Source organism: Cheilinus undulatus, linkage group 12 (genome assembly GCF_018320785.1).
Source record: "Cheilinus undulatus linkage group 12, ASM1832078v1, whole genome shotgun sequence".
Lineage (NCBI taxonomy): Eukaryota > Metazoa > Chordata > Actinopteri > Labriformes > Labridae > Cheilinus > Cheilinus undulatus.
In genome coordinates, this window is record NC_054876.1 from 27,615,315 (window position 1) to 27,636,050 (window position 20,736).

A 20,736-nucleotide genomic window follows, 5' to 3' on the forward strand; every position below is an offset into this window, starting at 1 on the left:
AAAAAAGCTACAGTGAGCTTTATGACATTCCCATAACCGACAAAGACGTGTCCTGTTCCCACAGTTAAACAGAGGGATCACACAGCTTTGAACTTGTTAAATCCACTTTAAGACCCATTTAGCACCAAGAACTGCAAACAAGCTGCTCCCGTAAAATACCTCACGCAAGACACTATTACAATATGAAGAGGTGGAAGAGGTGAGATTGGCGAAAAAAGAAAACTTAAGGTATACTGCATTCAGCTGTTTTTCTAAAGCTTTGGTTAACAAAAATAAATTAGTAACCTGTTTTTTTTTCAGTTTTAACTGTTTGGGTTTAAGATTAGAAGCAGAAATGATAGACTCATACATTGAAAACCAGACAAACAGCTGTATACAGTATTAACGACATGGCTTATGGTGATTTACCTTGTTCTAACAGGACTTACCCAATTAATTAGATATTAAACAAAGAGTTTAAACTAGTCTAGAAAAATATGTACAGGCTTCTGTTTGATTTCTTTATGATAGCCCGTGTCTTAAAAAGCTGTGTTTTATGACCCTGCTGCTGGCTAGGTGTTATGATTCAAAGGGCGAGCATGTTAACTGGTAACTTTTAGCCAAATGGGACTGTAATCGCCATGCTGACAACAGGTTCTGAGGAGGGAAAGTTTCCTCAGGAATGCCTTTTGTTTAGGTTTTATTTAAGGCATATCTAATGAGGGCTGCATGGTGGCCCTAGTGCAGGGTTAGTGTTATTGTCTCCAACAAGAAGGTTCAAATCCTGGTTGAACTGGGCCCTCCTGTAAAGTTAGCATGTTGCCCTTGAGCATGTGTGGGTATCTGGCTTCCTCCCAAAGACATGCTGTAAGATTTATTGGTGACTGAATTTCCAGTAGGTGTGAGTGTACCTGGTTGTTTGTCTCTTTACGTCAGTGCGGTGATTAACTGGCGACCAAGCAGTCCAAGGTGTACTCGACTTTTCATCCAAAAACAGCTGGGATTGGTTCCAGCCCTGTCTACCCTGAACAAAATAAGTGGTGTAGATAATGGATGGATAGATATCTAATGAGTATCTTCCAGCCTTAAAGGGGACTTTAGGGCCCCATTTACATGGGGACGAATTCAGGAGTATATGCATTGTTTCAGTCTCAGTTATTTTTGAAGTTGTTTTAATCGCTGTAGGGAGTTTATATGAACTCTACCAAAAATACCACATTATCTTCTCCTCTGCACATTTTCTGAATATACTAATATTCAGTGGGGCAAGTAAGATGTGAGGGGGCTGATGTGGCCCCCTGGCCAATTGACCTTTAAACTTGACTAACAACTAAGTTAGAGTGGATTTGCAAAAATTCAAATCAGACTAGTAAGTTATGATTGAAAAGTAAGAAAATACTCAGAAATCAGTAAAAACTGATCTGCCAAGTGGCTACCACCATGTTTCACTGTGGCTTGAATATGTAATGTGTATGTCTACAAACTTTCTTTCAAATTTAAAAAGGATGGCAAATATCCAAACTTTGTAAGGAGGTTTTTTTACAACACCGTTGGCCAACATGTTTGATTGAAGTCATTCTGATTATTTTCATATGAATTTGTAATCAGCATTTATCAGCATGAAACATTATTAAATGTGAGCAAAGACAAGCTAGCAGTTACAATCATAAGCTCACCAACTGGCATGAACACAGTCACGGTCACCTCTACTGTATTGTTCATCATCTGTAAACAGAAACAAAGCAGTCAATGTGCAGTTGTCAGCAGCTTGCACGTGCACGTGGGAAACATTTCTGTCTTTCTGAAACATCCAGTGCATCAGGACAAAGAAAGCATTGTTACAGTGGTGATCTGGTTTACTGTCTGTGTGTGGGGCATTTGGAGATGATTTAGTTTGATCTTTGTCCAGATCACATGAGGTGAAAGCCAAACTTAAGGCCTGCAGCTTCATTTTTATTTTCTGTACGTTCACCAGAGCGATTTCAGTTCCTGACACTAGTTAACCTCAATGTTGTTTCAATCTGTGAAGTAAATGAAGAACATGACCATCTGTTGTTTTGTTCTTTCATAATACATTGTCAAGACAGAAACAAATTTGTAATCTACAGTTTTTCTATCTCATAAACTTTAAAATCAAGTTTTATTTTGTTTCACTAGTGTGGCAGGTTTGTTAACAAAAAGCCATACTCTACAGTTATTTCATATCTCGCATGGCACACTAACCAAAAAATCAACTCTGTAAAAGAATCCTCAAATAAATCTTTAAAACAGTTTATAGTGTGACATTCTCTCAGTAAAACATCCAAGAGAAGAGATGTCAGATATTAATAAAACAGTGTGTAAGACAGAGACTGCATGAACAGTGGCAGTGATTTAGTTTAGTTAGCAATTGGCTAACATTAACACACATATATTAAAAGCTAACTCAACATTAGCTTAAAATTTAATTATATCATGAGTTATTCTGCTGTAGAAAAGCAATGTTGTGTCACTATTTGTGCCGATGGGTCACATATTTCCCAAGTCCAAGACTGAGTCCCTGTTATAGCTTGCCTGTTTACGCATGATCAGGCTGTGACAATGACTATTAAAAGTCATTATTTAATCTACCTGTATGTTAGCTGTTCAAATAAACATAATGAAAATGCAATCAGCTGTTTCTTACACACATACAGTCAATTACAACATGCATCCTGTTGTAATTAACACATAAACACCAGCCCCTAGATTTACATTAGCCTGTGAGCTACAACTATAGGCTACAACAGCCAAATAGCACCCATCCAACCATGGTGGTTTATTTATTTATTTAGATTTATTTAACCAGGAAAGCCTCACTGAGATTAAGAGTCTCATTTACAAGAGTGTCCAGGCCAAACAAGTGGTCTGGCCAAATATGGAGAAGAGAAAGACAAACATCCACTCCTACTTCAGTGTTGTCCTCTAGTCGATGGATCAGCTGAAGTTCAGCTCACAGCTGCTGCTTCATGTTAATGTTGCTAATCTGTCTGCAGTCCTCCAGGTATCAGCTTCATTATATCAACTATCGATGATTAAATCAAAATCCATCCATGTTGTTATTTTCTTGCATAGTTGTCAGTAGTTTTAATTTCACTGAAAATAGTTTGCATGATGTCCTCAGTCTTGATCTCATGAATGTTATGCTAATTAGCTATGTGCTAGCTCATGTGTTGGGTATTTAGCCTAACGCTAGTGTATCTGCTCACACTCTGTCATCAAATGACAAGCATGTTACAGACGTTTCTGTCTCCTCTGATATTTTGAACACATTTTGCCGTCCTGATGAAGACTCATTTGAGTCAAAACCCGTAGATTCCTGTTTAATACAGGATTTTATTACATCAGAGTGCCTTAGATTCTCAGTTCTGACTGCCATCTATACTATAGACTGTTTTGGATAAGTTATCGTCATCATCGTCCCCTTTTTACTCTATATGTTTGTCCTCTTATCCTGAAGAACCCCTGATCCCAGATACAAAGTTTGGGATACTTTTGATCCCATGTAGCACTCACCCACCTTTCTTCTACTTTTCACTACAAATTTTGTTTCCTTCAGAGGACCCCCCACTTACACAGTGGAAAACTAGCAACTCAGCACAGTGTATGTGAAAGCTTGCTGGCGTAGAAACATGAAAATGATGAGATACAGTACCACTGGATTTGATGTGATATGTGATACGACACAATTTGATACAATGCGACATGACTCGACAGTATAACGCGATATGATTTAATGGGTGATGATAGAAACTGATATGATGTGAAACTATTTCATATGATGTGACATGATCTAATACAGTGAGATACAACACGGTATGAGATCAAAGTCAGAAAAAGCACCATGCAGCATTCTTGGAACAAAACACTGCTGACTTCAGCTACTCTTTGCAAACGTGTAACGTCAACAAAACTAACATCTATAACTCTGTTTCAAATATCTTTGTTGTGAAAAATCTGTATAGTAGTATGAAGTTTGATACACAATGGGCAGATTGCTTAGTTTTTGCTTCAAGTCATAGAAAAAACATACAGAACAAAGAAACAAAATAAGATAACACAGATAACACCATCAGACATTTATATAACATCTCTAAATCTAAACCAGTCTCTTCAGCTTTCATTTAAGTAGCTGCCTGTGCCACTGTTGTTTGCTGTGGGGCTCTTTGCTCCATGCTTTTATTACACTGGTTGTTAGTAAGAGCACAGCACTGGTGGAGTTTGGTTTTAACTTCATCATAGGACCAGATTGCCTCCCTCTGATGTCATGGGGAGGCTTGGTGTCAGTTAAGGTTTTTCAGGGGAAAAGTTATCCATAGTTTGTTTAGGTTTCAGTGGATGGTTTAGTGAAAATGTTTTGATGATTCAACTTAATTACCTTATCTGTGTGACAGAAGGAATTAAAAAGAGAGTGTGTGACTACATAGAAAAAGAGAGGAGGGGGAAAAGCATTTTCTCAATTTCAAGTTTCTGCTTAATATCTCAGCAGTGTTTATGACAACTACAATAAATGGATGAAGTTTTTTACCCACAGTTTAACTTTCCATGTGCAAAAACCAATCAATCCACACCATGAAAACCTGTCATTTTTCAATCAAACATCAAATGTAGTAATAATATACAGTTAAATGATATGACATAAAGATATTGTGTTGTGTCACTCCAGGGATAGTGCTTAGTCTTTCTGCCTTTCATGTCTCAGCGGTGAGTGAATAGATTGTTCTTGATGGATCATATCTCATATTAATGGAGTGTTCTGGAATATTCATCCACATCTGTTTATTATTCCACCAACAGTATTGCTTCAGTGCTGTATCAAATATTCAATGTGAGCATCTGGTCAGTGTGCGTGTGTGTGTCTCTGTGTGTGGTCAGGAAGCATGGCTGCTCAATTACAACCGCCGTTATGGATGACTGTTGAATGAAAAAGGTAGGAGCTGTTCAGTACAATCCCTTTATAAGGAAATTGCCTTGAAGCAGATTGAAACAGTCCTTTTTTCAGATAAAGGAATAACTGGAAGAAACAGATGTACACTGCTGAGATAATCACTAAGGTGTTAACTGCTCTTCTTGATCAATTACATATGATCACATTAACTTGCTGATTTTAGGTGTAAGTCTGCAGCCCTATTATGAGATAGCTTTGGGCCTGTGGTGGCCTTGTGCTATGAATTCATCTGTTTCTCATTTCTGACTCAGCGATATTGAAACCACAGAAATTAAGCTTCATGAATTCCCTTAAACTATTTGCTTCCCCCATGGGGCGCTCAAGGAAATTCACTGTAAGTGGCACCATTGTTTTCTGCCTGTGCCATTACAAAGAATCCTCCATTTCCAGTGCAGGAAATGTAAAGCTACCAAATGTCGTGTGCTGGAAAAATGAGTAGAGGAGCTTTGTCTTTGTTAATGCAGCAAAGATGTTATCAATCAGGAGCTACATCTGCTGTTTGATTTTCCTGCAGCTGACTTCTGGAACTCACTCAGAACTTATCCAAATGGGGTTTTGAAATTGAAATGATAGATGTGGAGTTTTAATAAAATACTTAATATGAACCAGCTTTTATGAGTTATTGGGTTTCTTTGAGACAACACTGTCCATCTGCCCAGGGTCTACAGATGGAAGTTAGATAGTGGTACAAATAAAGAATCTTGTATTTTTTTGTATGTATTTTTTAGATGATTACATTATGTTCCCTGATGCAAATAAATTCAATAAAACAAGAAAAGAAACCAAAGGCAAGTTTGATGAAACACTGCCATACTGTATGTAGCAACATTGGAATTGATTCTGAGTCATGCTTCTGGCAATGTGAAGGATTAAATTCCAATATTTGATCTCACGCAACCTGTTTTGATTCCTGGTAACATATCAGTTTTTTAGCCAACGGATAAAGTTGGACCAGATTACTAGACTTGTGTGTGTTTTTACGATACTATCAAGTTGGACTATGCAACACAAATATTGTCCTGTCTTGGCTGGAAGATTGGCAACACTATAAATGTGATCCCGACCAATTCTGGTATGCTGTTGTCATGATATTGTCTGCTGTTTTGCTACCGTACACAAGATCCTAGATTGGCGGGAAGGAAGGTAAAAGTGTGTCATCATGGCTGCAACAGAAGTGCTGTTTGTGATGCTCATGGTCTTGTACTCTCAACGGTCTTGTTCTCTTTTATGACCGGTCAGAGTCAGGATACACATTGTTGATGTAAGGTCAAACTAGACAGAAAATGTAGGGAGAATTCTGACATGCCAGCACTGTCAAATCGTGGTCCGTAAGCATCATCGGTTTCACATAACAAGGGGTAGAAAGTAACTAATTACTTTTGCTCAAACTACTGTAATTGAGTTGTGTTTTAGGGATACTTTCACAATTACAACTCCACACAGTAGAGATACTGACTCCACATCACATATCAAAACAGCTGTTGTGCACAGCAGTGACTGAAGTGTTAATATCTCAGGGTTAAAATATTCCAGTTTTGATTTTAACACCTGAAGTGTAATTTTAACTCAATTCTGACTCAATTTATTTATTTTTATTTATTTAACCTTTACCAGGAGAACAACCTAACTGAGATTAAAAATCTCTTTTTCAAGAGTGTCCTGGCCAAGACAGCAGCAGCAAAGTCAAAGTTACAGACAAACAATGAGTAAACATACAAGTAAAATGTCGAACAACAGTACACTGAAAGAAAAAGCAGCAGGGAATTGTGAAAACCAGCTCAAAAATCAAAAACATCAATGATCAAAAACATCATTCAAAACATTTGCAGACAGATCTAACTGCCTCCAAGTCAACCAACCTCACTTCTGCTCACGTCTCTGGTGATTACTGTGGCAACAAGTGGAATTTAAAAAATAATGCGAATTTGTTATTTGGTCCCTTCTGTGATGCCGTAGAAAAAGTAAGAAGCAAAAATCCAAGATAGTGGAGTCCATGGAGGGGACCTTCCCTGTGTATGAATAAAAGGCTTATCCTAAGATAATTAGAAAAATAACAATTTTATCTATTCAAGTGTTTAACCACTACTTCAGATAAGCCTACATATAAAAATTGTTTCATTTTTTACAAAGTTTGTTTTCCTTTTAATAAGTCAATTTTCCTGTTGATATTGTTGAAAGATCTTATTTTATTGTATTCCTCAGTAACTACTCAGTACTTAAAGTAAACTTTATATTAAATACGTTTCACTTCTATATTAGTAGATTTTAGTGCTTATACTTCTATTTAAGTACATTTTAACCAAAGTAGCTGTGCTTTTTCTTGAATATAATAGTGGTGTACTTTCTCCACATCTGATATTGGGGTCTGACATTTAATGAAGGGTGGCTACGACACAGTAAGGTCAAAATCTGCTAAATTTATGTTGGCTACTCTAGCCTTAAAAAATACTTTCTTAATCAGATTGTTGCAAAATTAAACTTCTTTCTATTTGGTATGATGCAGGTAACCTATACATTTAATCATCTTTTTAAAGCTCATGTGTGGAACTTTTAGGATGTGTCAGTTTTGGTGACCTGAGGATGATTTATGTCTTCACTGGTCTTGCTCTGTACATACGTAGATAGTGTTTTCTTACACAAAACCTCAGCAGTCGTTTCTAGATGTCTTACATGCACCTTAGAATAAATCTTTGGCATGGAAGTTCTGTTTTGAGAGCATGCGGTCTGAGTCCTTCTCTGGAAGTGTTGACAGGAGCAACTATGAAAAAAATCATGTTTCTGGAGGGGCTAAAAGTTCAAAGTTAGATAAAACTTGACAACATGCATGAAACATGTTTGAGCATCTGAGAGAAACATAATTAGGCTGAAGAAAGCTCAGCGCGAACGCAGTACTGCAAACAACAAACCCAGAGGAAGTCTGACTTCACTCTTTAAGAAATCATCACTCAACAACATACGATACAGTTGACATCTGCCAAAAAATGTTTAAAATTTACCATGTGAGTTAAAATGCATTGATGAATGTGCCTTGCACCTAAATGTCAGTTCTAATGTCATTTATAGCACAAGGTCATTCAACATTTTCAGTCAAGTAATGAGGCTACACTGTGTCAGCTGAGCTCTTTGTCAGAAACTTATAAATAGAGCTGATTTTGTTATTTTGTTTTATTGCGCTCAGACTAAGCAATTAAATTTCGTAATTTGTGCACCATGAGGTAAAACATCTGGTGCAGCATTGTATTGAAAGTTCTTAAAGCTTTTTGTCCACTGAATATCCTTTAAAAGCTCATGATATTCTATTAAAAATACATTTGTCTCAATAAAACCCTAGATCACTTTATAAGAATTAATTTATTGGAGATAACATACTGTCTGACGACATTAATAATTATCAGTCTTTATTTACTGCCAGTCAGAGGGCTGACAAATCAACATTTGTGCAGCAGTTTAGATGACATCATTCTCCTACACAAGAGACAATCCAGATGGAGGCGGACAGCTCATGATTACGACATCACTTGTCTTACCTGCTTCCCCTCAAGTACTTTTTGGCTTGTAACACAGAGGCAACAAACAGGATGAATACATTTAGGCATTTTAAAGGACTTCTCACTCAAGGTTAAACAGAATGATGGCCATCCAGGGGAAAAAGAACAGAGACAGGGGAGCTCTCTGTAGTTTGACTCAGATTTATAGGGAGCAGGCTTTGAAGAGGACGCATATCCGAAATGTCAGCCCGCTCATCTGCTCAATAAATCTCCCGTGCAGACTGCAGCTCTCTCATCCTTTCTGGTTCTTTGGTTAGTCATCCTTTGATGTACCCTGGTAAAGAAAAAGAGCAGTCTGTAAATACTGTTTACTGACACCTTTTGAGACTGATGACTGGCTTTGTTTACGTGTTCATATGATCTCTGAACATAATCTTCTTCTTAACTTCATTTTTAAACAAGAGTACCCGTGACTGAGCTGTATACTTAGGGCTTTGCTCTCTTTTAAGTTTTGTTAATCTTTTTTTTCCTCATTTTGCTGTATATCTCTAGTGAAATAATGTATCCTTTAAATGTCTAATTTTTGTTAGATTTCCTATCACAAGCTTTTAAAACTTGTGTACCACACAAGACTATACTCACGCTAAGGCTGGATACACACTAGAAGATTTTAGGGCCCATTAAAGACCAGATTTCCCCCCAGACAATCAGGGGCATGACCTGATTCAATGTTTGTCACAACTGATGATTTTTCCAAATAATCCCCAAGTGCGTTTCATTTATTTATTTTATTTATTGCAAATTATGTACAAATTCGGCCTGTTATAAAAAAGCTACTAACTGATGCTCCACATATGCTCCCAATCAAGCTGGAGCCTGCTCGATCCAGGATTGCAAACATCAATCATGTTTGATTGCTACTAAAAATGACCAGTGTTTTTCTTGTAGCCTGGCTGAATCATCTCATGTCTGTTTGTAGGATCATTGTGTTAAATGTACTTTGAAACTGTCTGTATCTCAGTGTTCTCCAACCTTTTAAAATCAGTTAAAAGTTGTCCAGTGTGTGGCCGACCTTAGCTAAGGCTTGGATTTGGCTTGGTTAAAGGGATATGTCAGTATTTTTGAAATTGGGCTGTACTTGGCAAGAGTAGTACCATGAGCCTCCAGTGAACAAGTAGTAACAAGTAGTAAACATATTGTACTGACTGTACCTTGTCTAGTTATCTGCCATAAGAAAAATAAAAGTGGCCTCCATAAACTTGGATGACAAATTTCAGTTCAGCTCTTCTGGGAAAGCTCAGTTTCTCCAGTTTATCTTCAGAAAGTTGAAGAGGGTCCGTAAACACTGGCATTCAGTAAGTCAGGGAACTCTGAATGGGGCGTGATGCAGGCTGCAGGTGAGCCTGTGAGCTGCTATCTTCAGGCTGAAATGCCCTGAAGAAGTGTAATAAAGGTCGTTTTCACACCTGATAGTGTAGAGGACTCGGCCCATTTTGGAACAGAAATTGCAACATTGTTGCACTTTTCTCTGGTTTGGTTTGCATTCACACTGCTCTTGGCCAAACAGACCAAACCGTCTGAACATCTACAACCTCTGCCCGTTAGGGGCGCTGTGGTCACAGACATAGGCGACCAAGAAGAAAAGAAGGCGTAGAAGAAGACGAAACCAGGATTCCATCTCCTTCTGTCGGTCTTTTCTTCCACAAACATTGAATTTACGCCGTGTTGGGGTTTCTGCTCTTGCATTGGGGCATCATGAGCAGGCAGCAAGGTGGTGAGCTGTCCAGCATGTTGTTCTTTACATGAGACGAATAAATCAGCACCGAGTACGATGTGTTGCTATGGCTACACAGATGCCAGGCGAGGTACCGACATGTGTTTGAGTTTATTAAATCACATATAAATCTGTATATCCTTACACTTTATTCCACTTCCTGCCTTAGGCTCACAAGTTGGTCCGCTTTGCTTTCACACCTTAAACGAACCGCACCAGGGTTTGTTTGGAAGCGGACCGAGACCCCCTGTTTTCAAGTGGACCAGAGTCCGTTTAAAGCGGACCAAACAGCTCTGGTGTGAATGCACCCTAAGTCCCACTCATGACAACAGTAGCTCTCATGGACATGGGTTCTCAGGATCTCTAAAGTTTCTCTCCCCTCTTTCTTTCTGCTGAGTCTCCATCTGTGGACGTTCCTCTGTGTATTTCAACTCATAAGAGTACCTCCTCGAATCCACAGTAAATGGCACAACATCACCACTTGAGTAAAAATACCTCACTTTAATTAGCTTAGTTACTTATTTCCTCTGACAAAGCCCACAGACCCAACAGCTGACCAGATACTGAGGCAGAAGTGCACTTCGAGGTAGTAGCCCATGCTTGCACTGCAAAATAGTGCCAAACACAGCGGCTTACTGGATGAAATGCTCCAAAAGTTTTGATTAAAGTGTACAATTGAGCCAGCATTGTTTTTTGGCCAATTTTTACCTTAAACTTGCTAAAATATACAGAGAAACTATATCCATCTGCTACACTGAAGCTTCCTCAAGCGTGTCATATTCGCAGGGACAATGCTCTCTGAAATCACTGGAGGCTAATGGCACTACAATCGCCAAGCATCTGATACAACCTAGTTTCAAAAATACTGAAGTATCCCTTTAATGCTTCTATAATTGATGACATTAAAGGTAAACCCAAAGAAACTGTTCTTCACTATCTAGTTGTTACTGCTGTGCTAAGTTTGAGAAAGAGTATTTTTTGAAATAATATATATAGTTATTGTGTTTGGTATGGATTATTTCCTAAACACTGTCAATCATGACGTACTGATGACAATATTTACTGTTGACATCCCATAAATCTGACACCAGTGCCACTGTTTTTAGGCTGTGGCAAGGGTAGGTCACTGTCTGACTAAACCTGACTCAAACCTTAACACAGAGTTCCACATGCCTGCAGTTGTCTGAAAGACAGATTCCCAGGAATGTCTATGAGATCATTCCTTCTGCAGTAGAAAAGTCGTACTCGAGCTCAGTGAGTCACTCTGTAATTGGCTGGGGAAATGAGAGAATCAAGAAGTGGGCCAGAGAGGATACTAGGATATCTACCGACAGATGGGAGAGTTTTTTTTTTCTGCCACTCAGGCATCCAAATTACAACACAATATCTTTATTGTTGAAGATAATACTCAAGCTTCACAGGCTTTTGTTTGAGACTCTGATCAGTGAGTTCTGGCCTTGTGTTGGTTTAAAGTAAATGTCCAGATTATCCCCAAAGGTTAGCATTATGAGACCCTTTTTATTCTTTGATTTATGAGTCAGGTCACTAAAAAAAATCTCTTGATAACTGTTGAACTAAGCGCCATGAAATTTGGTAGAATTATTTAATATCCATCATAGGAAAAAGTGTAACAAGTTTGTTTAGCCTGGCCCACAGACATACTCAGGAAAAAGATTAGATTGCAATTTCTTTGTGAGCAAATATTTGAAAAAAAAAAGATACTATTTTTCTAAATATTGCTAATTAGTAAAGGCTGGCAATAACATAAGGACATGAAGCTGATTATCAGCATGTTAGCACTTGAATTAGCAGGTTTTCATTCAGATCTGCTGTACAGAGTGGAACATAATAGAGATGCTGTGGGTACAAGATTGTCAATAATCTTGTAATCAAATTTTATAAAAACAGAATATCCCCTGATGAAAACTGCATTTTCAAAGCATACAGCCTCCTGCTCTTTAGTGAGCTTATTGAATAACTAGTCAACACGCCCTGGGCACTTTTATTGTGAAATACTGCTTCAGCTACATAATCTTAAGTACTGGAGCTTAGTTACAGGGAATCAAAAAAGTTTCCATTATTTGTATTTGAAGCAATCAAAGGATCTTTATGGATCTAATGTGTTTGGATCAAATCTTATGCTGGATTTGGTTTGCTGGGACCTTTTCTGATGCAGTAGGACTGTTTGGTTGAAATGCTAATATCAGGAAAGTACAGTAGAGCTTATCAGATTAAGTTAATTTACTCTATACATTGTTGTTTGTCTGTGGTCTGATGGATGCATAGACTGTGGCTCTTGGTTGGATCTAAAATGGTCAGAACCATTATAATCATAACTTTCTAGTGATGTATGGCATGAGTAATACTCATACACATCAGTTTTGTAGTCATGATAATGAGGAGAAAACACACTGATGTTCCAGAAAAGAACCATTGGACAACAACAGTTAGGGAATTACATTTTTGATTAACCCCGATTTCTGCATATTCTGTCTGCAGGTCAAATCCTGGCCTGTCTAGTCAATCTTTGGGTTTCTACAGCAAGTGCCATGATTCTTCTTCAAGCGCCACTCCACTCTGCTCCAGTCGAGCTACAAACTCTATTTACAGCAAAGCCACTGCAAGTATGCATCAATTTGCACAGTCTGACTTGAACAGGAAGTCAGGCATAGGAGACTAGAGCATATGGTCTGCTTCAAAATAAAACATCAAGTGCAGACTGCTGACTGAAAACAGACCAGGTGGGTGAGGGTGCACAACCAGGGTGTGGACAGAACACTGCAGACATGACTGTAGAAATGTAAGGTAACTGGAGAGGCACAGGCATCCATAAAAACATGTGCATGTTTTATTCATCCATAACCTTTTTTAAAAAACCTTTTATTTATTTTTCTATTCGTCAACGATATACCACTGTTCATGGATAAAATTCACATATTGACAAAGAAAAGCCGTTTTAAAAGTTCCTATGTATTCAGGCTTGTGTGTCCGCAAACATGCCACATGCAAAGCATTTTGGGAACCTAAGGCCAGAATATGTAGACACTTTAAACAATATTTCTCTCTCAAAATCTGAAATTTAACCACGAAAATGAACAATTGGTTTACTGTTTATTACATAAAATGTGTGCCGTTCATTTTTGATGAAAAGACATATTAATAAGACGATAAAAAACACACAGTAGGTTACCTGGTAACCAGGTTTATGAATGCCCTAAAGCCCATGGGTTTATGGATGTCTGATGTCTGCAGCAAGGCTCTCTCGGGTAATTAGAACCTCTGCTTCTGACTGACTAGTGATGGGAATTTCAGCTCTTTTCAGTGATCCAACTCAGGAAAAATAGACGGCTTTTCGGCTCCCAATGGCTCTTCTTTCAGGTACCAGTTTCACTCCATTTGACCTGCCAGTTTTAGCAATTTTATAACATATGATTAATACTTTGGCAAGTATTTACCCCTATGTAACTTTTCAAAATCTACTGTCTCCCCAAAACACCTTATGGGTCAGTTGAAATCTGCTCACTGGCTGGGATGTATGACACACCTGACAGAAAACATTACTGTTACACCATCAAACATGAGTCCTTAATGTATGGTGTGCCTGTGATAGAGGATAAAAGATCATCCCTACTAATCAATCAAATAACACACAAACACGCACAATCTATATACAAATGATAATACAACTATTAATAATAATAATAGTTATAAAAATCTAAAACGTCTCTCTAACGGGATCCGACTCTTATCATTCACATAAAAGAGCTGGCTCTTTGAACTGACTTGTTCATGAACGACCCATTACTATAACTGACAACAGGGCAAACTGTATTTTTAAAAGGTAACTTATTAAAAAAAAACCCTAGGCTTTAAAAGCAAAAGACAAATAGGCTAGTTATTTGATGAAATTATAATTTTAATTTGAAGCTCCTTTATCAGGGTCATATGATATTAGATACCTTATATATGCTAAGATTTATAATAAAGGTATTCATGGCTGCTAAAAATGAAAGCTCCAGCCATTTAGTTACAGCAGTTCACAATAATGGTCAAATTGCCGGTAGGTCTACATGCTGCGGGTAAAACAAGAACAAAATGTCTGAAAAGAAGCTGGAAAATGTTCGAGCCAAGTCATGCACACAAAAATATACACACTTGCCGTCGTATGCTTAATATTTAAAGCATTAAGCTGTGCTTTGTTGTTTTCTGTTAGCTTGACAGAAGTCTCTCCCCCGCACTGCACCGCCCCCTCCTCTCTGTACGGGCCGTGTGAAGGCGGGCAGGACAACCCGTCACTCTGCGTCACTGGCGGCTTCGTTATTTAAACCTGAATCAAGAGGGGAGGAAAGTTTCAACAGTCTGGACAGCGTTGCCTAGCAGCTAGGCTTAAGAGGACTCTTTTACAACTTCACGTTACTTTCTCTTTTACATATCGCGGAACCGCGGACTCCTCCCGGCTCTACCTAGTACCTGTCATCCGTCTGTTCCCTCTCGCTGTCAGTATGCCAAACATGCCCCAGACCGTGACACTAAAGGGACCCTCTCCTTGGGGTTTTCGGCTCGTTGGAGGACGGGATTTCAGCACACCGTTAACCATCTCCAGGGTAAGTACCAGCCCCTGTGTGCTGCCTGGCTTTGTTTCCATTCATTCAGAGCCGTGAGTAAGGGTCGTTGAGACGGTGACTAAACCATTTCCAGGCAGCTTTTACTCAGGAGCAGTTATTAGCCGACGAAGGAATGCAAGGAAAGTTTACGTGAAGGAGGGAAATATGTGACCCTTTGATATATTTCAAGTAAGAGGTCGCTATAGTGCGAGAGCCAAGCGATTATAAAGCTGACAGACGGTGCTTTTATTATTGTTAAAGGCTAGAGCTGACAATGCAATCTCAAGTTCTTGCATTTGGCAGACTATTTCTCTGTATAGTTGAGAAAATTCAATGGTCTATTAATTAGCACCTAGTCTTAATCATTTATGAATTTAACAAACATACATGAAAACCTCAGTAAGATTCACTGAGTTTCTCTTTCATTGTATTTCAATTTAATAAAACAGGCCTACATTCCTAAATAAAAATAATTTACAGTTTCCAACTATCTTTGATCGTAAGTGGCTTCTAGATGCTTGGAATAATATAATTTTGTAACTACTGGGCTATTTGATTATTGGTCCAGATGGCTGCTCACAGTGAGTCTGCTCTTCTTGAGGTTTCTCCAGTTAAAAGGAAGTTTTTCATCCCGGCTGATGCCAGAAGCTTTTTGGATCAGATCTGGGTAAATAATATAAATAATCAAACAAAGACTGCAGTCTACACCTGCTCTTTTTCTCAAGTGTCCCCTTGGCTCTGTTGATTAATGAAAGTTGACTGATGAATTATTGTTAGTGCAGCAGGTTATAGAAGTTAAAACAGTTGTATTGATAAAGCTTAGTGAACTCTACTGACCCCAGAATATGGGTCAGGAGTCAGTGCGCTGGCAGTGGATCTGGCAGTAGCCAATACTTCATCCTGGCCAGAGTAAACACAGCCCAGTCCTGCATGCTACAGGGCTTGCAGAAAGGAGGAGGGGGGGGGGGTGCTGACATTTGTTTTTCATCAGAGCTCATTGGAGCTGCTGAGGGATTCCAGGTGTTGTACTCAGCTGTATCACCAGCCCCAAACCGACCCTTTAACTACAGGGCCCTAGCACTCTAAACTAGAGGTGTAATTTTTAGATTTACAACGGGTGCTTAACGACTCTGAAAGAAACAGACAAACCCCTGAAGGTCACCTGGAGTGCTCTCTGATTTTAAACCTACCACTGTTTCCCTTGAAGATTGCTGCAGTTGTGAGGCATACTTGGACTGGCAGTTTATACAAAGAAAACTTTTGATAGTTTTATGTCTGTTTGTTTTTTTTTGGTTTAAATGTACAAAACACCTTTTTTTTCCATATCATAGTCAGTACATTTCTGTAGTAAAGTCAAACTATGGTTAATGCTTGATTTGGAAGTATGTGCTGCTGGGAACATGTCTGACTCCACTACAGTAAGGGGCAATATGCCCCTTCTTGGCTACTTACTACTGGCATTTTTCCAGTTGACCATGCTAAGAAGATAGCAAGGGGCCAACTGGTTGTATGTGGAATGGGAAAAACATGGACAAACTTTACAGTGTCGTATAATTCATAAACACTTTTTTATTTATTTTTTAAATATATATTTTGGGGATTTTTTTTTTGCCAGAAACAGGGATGAGAAAGTAGGGAAAGACATGCAGTAAAAGAGCCACAGACTTGAACCCTGGCCACCTGCGTACACGGGGCACGACCTAACCACCACTAGGCCATCCGCGCTCCTCATAAACACTTCTTTACTTCTAGTACAAATGAAATGAATACTAGACCTCTAGCTTGTGGTGATATCCAAAAAAAGGCAACAAGGCAACTTGTGCTTCCACTGACTTTTATTCTGTTCAGTACATGACGCAGTAGTGACGTGTTATGTTTTAACAAGCTGGCTCTCTGTGCCGACTCTTTTTGGATCTTGCACACATCTTACAAAGCATAGGTCTAACAATAGCTAAAATTTGTCTGAATTAATGGAGCTAAAGGGATGCCAAATGAAGATCCGCTAGGGAGCTGAAAGTGTTCGCTCTCCTGACTGAGCTGAGTCAAATGATCCGGATCACTGAAATAGCTGGAATTCCCATAACTATGGCAATAAGACTGTGAAGCACTTGCTCAACAAATCCAGTCTGGTCCGACTGCAAGAGAAAGTCAGTCTCCAACTGCATTATCAATGGGGATGAGTATGAAATCCAGCACTGACATATCCAATACCTACCAGACTGATTACAACACAGATATCGATACTTCACTTCATTTCAATACCCAGCTTGTTAGTTTAAACATCAGGATTGGCATTGGCCTGGATTATAAATCCTAAAAATCAAGATGCATCCATAGATTTTCATCCATAGCTTTTAACATGTGCACAGAGAACAGTTGACTAAAGAGAAGTCCACAAATTGAAACTATTGCACCCCTCCTCTATTTCAAGCAGAATTTTGAGTCAAAACGTAGCTCAGTGCTGCCTCATGGTATCTGTTCTTCCTGGGCCTTATTTTCCTGTCTCTGACTGTTTTTGGAGCATGAATGCTGAGGTTCCATTATAAGATATTCAGCCAAAACTGAATATTACCAGTTAAATCTGATCCATGCATACTTGAATGCCAGCCAATATGAAACCCGTGGCAAGCACAGGGAAGTCATTTTGCATTCTGAACATTGCATAACACGTTTATGATGGCCTCGGCAGAATCAATTACAGGTTTCACTTAATAAACAGTTACTGTACATAGCAAAGCAAGGTAGCAATAAAAACCTGCACTCACATACAATCACTGCTTAAAGTAGTAAATATGTGAGTATTGGCTGTTTCCCAACTCTTGGCTTACAAATAAGAGAAGGAAGCAGCTGGTTAGATACACGCATATTCAACAAAATATGTAATGTCAGAGGCATAAAAACACAATTTTTTGGCAGAACAGCCCATAATTATACTACCTCCTGAAGACTTTTTGTTTTCTACCAGCCATTAAAGAGCAGTTGGATGTCCAGTTGACATAACAAGCTCTGAAACTTCCGCTGACAGGACAAAAAGTGTTTTATTGGCAAGACTGGATAATTATTTTTTCCTGGTGTGTCTAATATGCTGGTTTGCCAGAGTGTATAAATCATGATTTAATTGAAGAAGTAGAGATTGTGGGAAAGGAATCTCCTCATGTCACCTCGTGGGAACTAGCTGCTTTTTGAGTTTATAGCACAGCGTGATTCATTGCTGCTGACAGACTTTAGTATCTCCTCAACTTGCTATTTATCAGACACTTGCTTCATTCCTGCTGCATGGTGCATGCCCAAGACGCCAATTACAATGTGTTGAATATCAACCCAGAAAGAGATAAATGGAGGGAGAGTGTTTCAGAGAAGGATTGTTTATGTCTTTCAGCATCTAAAATGCCTCTTTAGGGGGATTTTAGTATCATTTAATCCATATCTGGATGGTGCAACAGTGTCTGCTGGCTGAGTTTTACGTTTGTATGATGGACAATACCCCCCCACCCCCTCAACTCCATCTTTCTCTGCCATGAAACACCTGCACTTGGAGACGGTAAAAGTCGTAAATACCAGAAAACAAGTCTTGATGGTACCAGCTGGTTCTTTGCTTAAGGTGATAATGTCCCGGGTTAAGCCCATTAGTCCCCCGCCAGCCCATTAGAGCAGCAGCCAGTTAATGTCGTGTCTACTTGACTCTGGAAACATTTGCCATGAGTGTTTGTTCATGTGTGTTTGTGGTAGATTGGTGAACAGCATTGTGCTCATGAAAGGTTGCCAAGAAACATGATCAAATCTGTGATGCAACAGTTGAAACATTTAGAGAGGATGTGTTGAATACGGCAGCCGTGGTTTAATCTGTTTTGTGAATTGCTTTCCAGACAGAAGTTGACGCAGGATGCTTGTCAGCTGTGCCAATTGGCAAACAGTCGTTCTGGACAGGAATTCACAACTGAGTGTCGGGTAAATAATGACCTGAGCAGTGTCCTGCTTCACGTCAGACACCTTTTTACTGCTGTCTGCCTTTATGTTTCATGGTAAACTGCTATACAACTGCTACATTTAGAGGTTTGCTCTTGTACAGGCCATATTATTTATTCAAATGATAGAGTTCTCAAACATCTTCAAAAATGTCCTTTGTCCAGTCAAAAATCAAAGTTTACCTATGTTTTTGTGATAAAATTTGCTCAAAGCAACAACTTGTGTGCAACAACAATGTATGCTGAATGCGTTCTTGTCCATCCAAATATCAACCAGTAAACGGAGCACCTCAGTCAGATTTCAAACAGCTGATCATACTTCATGCTTCTGGTGTGTTAAAAAAAGCTTAGGTTCAGATTGCAAATTTAAACAAAAAACTGTGATGGCAAGTTAAAGCTTTCCACAAGTAAATGCTCCAGTTGGTGGGGTTGTCACGGTGTCAGATTTTTAAAATGCAGTGTAATTCTACTCAAAATCAAGGCAAGGCAAAGGTAAACATGTTTTAGAAAGGGTCAACTGATGTATTTTTGAAGGAAATATTGATACCTAGTATTAATTTTGCTTTGTAAATGCTGAGCCCATTGTGGATTAATGTGGGGTCTTTATTAATAATACAACAAAGAGTATGGTCTAGACATGCTGTCTTTGAAAAATGTCCTGAGATTATTGGTGGGAATTGGCACTGGATACTGAAGAGTGATTGATTGATTTATTGATTGAAGTATCCCAAATTTTGATAACCTAAGTCTTGGGTCCATAAAATATAAAACAGTACAAGTAAAGACTTTGCAAACCAATTTGGGTCACAATTGCTTGTTTAACAAAATAATAGTAACTCCCAGGAAATTCAGCCAAGTATCAGAAAGAAAACAAAGACGAGACACAGAGATGTGTTTAACCTCCTGTGACCTTGGCTTTTGTTTACTTTCTCTCACTTATTTAGAAACTGATAAGTTGAAACATCAGCCTTGTCTTTGAACAGAAATTTCTTGGATTTTTCTCTGTCCAAAACAAACAAATGCCCTAAATTTTCTGTGAAATAGTATCCCATATAAAGTACCCCAAAATTTCTTCAAATTGTCCTCAAATCTTTCAGAGAAACTCTATCTTAAACCTGAACATTCAATCAAAAAAGGTCTATGTAAGTTCCTGAAAATTTTGCAGCAAAGTCCCTACATTTCAAAGCAAATTCCCCCTTGAATTTATGAACAATTTCTTAAAACAAACAAACAAACAAAAGACTCAAAATTCCATGAAAATGACAAACATCCAATCAAATATCCTGAAATTTTCATGAAAATTCATGAAAATTTCAAAGGACAACCCCTCCCTCCCAAATTTCTAATCAGAAAAATCCAAACAGCAAATTATCCCAACGTCTCAACCAAATAACTTAGAATTCAGTGGACATTCTGGACAATATTTTCAAAAATTCTAACAGCAGAAATGATTACTATAGGAAAGCTCAAACATAATGTCCTCTTACATGCATGTAGGGCCTTAGGAGGTAAATGCCTACTTTCATAAAAAACTACAGATAAATAATCCACTTTTTAAACTTTAAACTTGATGCTTAACATTCCTGCTGTCTTCTATGGCTCTATCAGTAGCTCTTAGTTAATACAGTGTGTAATAAGCTTATCTAATCGTTTTTTTGTGGCTGCTGATATTGCAGCTGTTTGGGATTAGATTCACACAGTCTTATACATTATCAGACTGCTGCTTTCTGTGGCTTCTAATGCTGAGACTCTAAACTCCCACTAATCAACATTTTCTCCTGATTGTTGAGTTTATGGATGCCAACAGAGTAAAGGTAAAATAACATCACCCATGTCAAATCATGATGTTTCATGTGAGATACTCGAGTCACATGGCATGGAATATATCTCATGTTACATCAGCAGTTATACATTCACTTAACCCAGTCTCCTTTTAATCTCTCAGTGACCGTCTTCATGC

General features: G+C 38.5%; 1 protein-coding gene across 1 annotated transcript in view; it reads left to right on the plus strand.

Moving 5' to 3' along the window:
• Window positions 1-14,567: 14,567 nt before the first annotated feature.
• Window positions 14,568-20,736, plus strand: part of pdlim4 (PDZ and LIM domain 4) — a 62,694-nt gene continuing 56,525 nt past the window's right edge. The window contains exon 1 of the mRNA XM_041801225.1: window positions 14,568-14,811. Within this exon, the coding sequence (XP_041657159.1) occupies window positions 14,710-14,811 (102 nt within the window). The 5' untranslated portion in view covers window positions 14,568-14,709. The remainder of the gene's footprint in view (window positions 14,812-20,736) is intronic.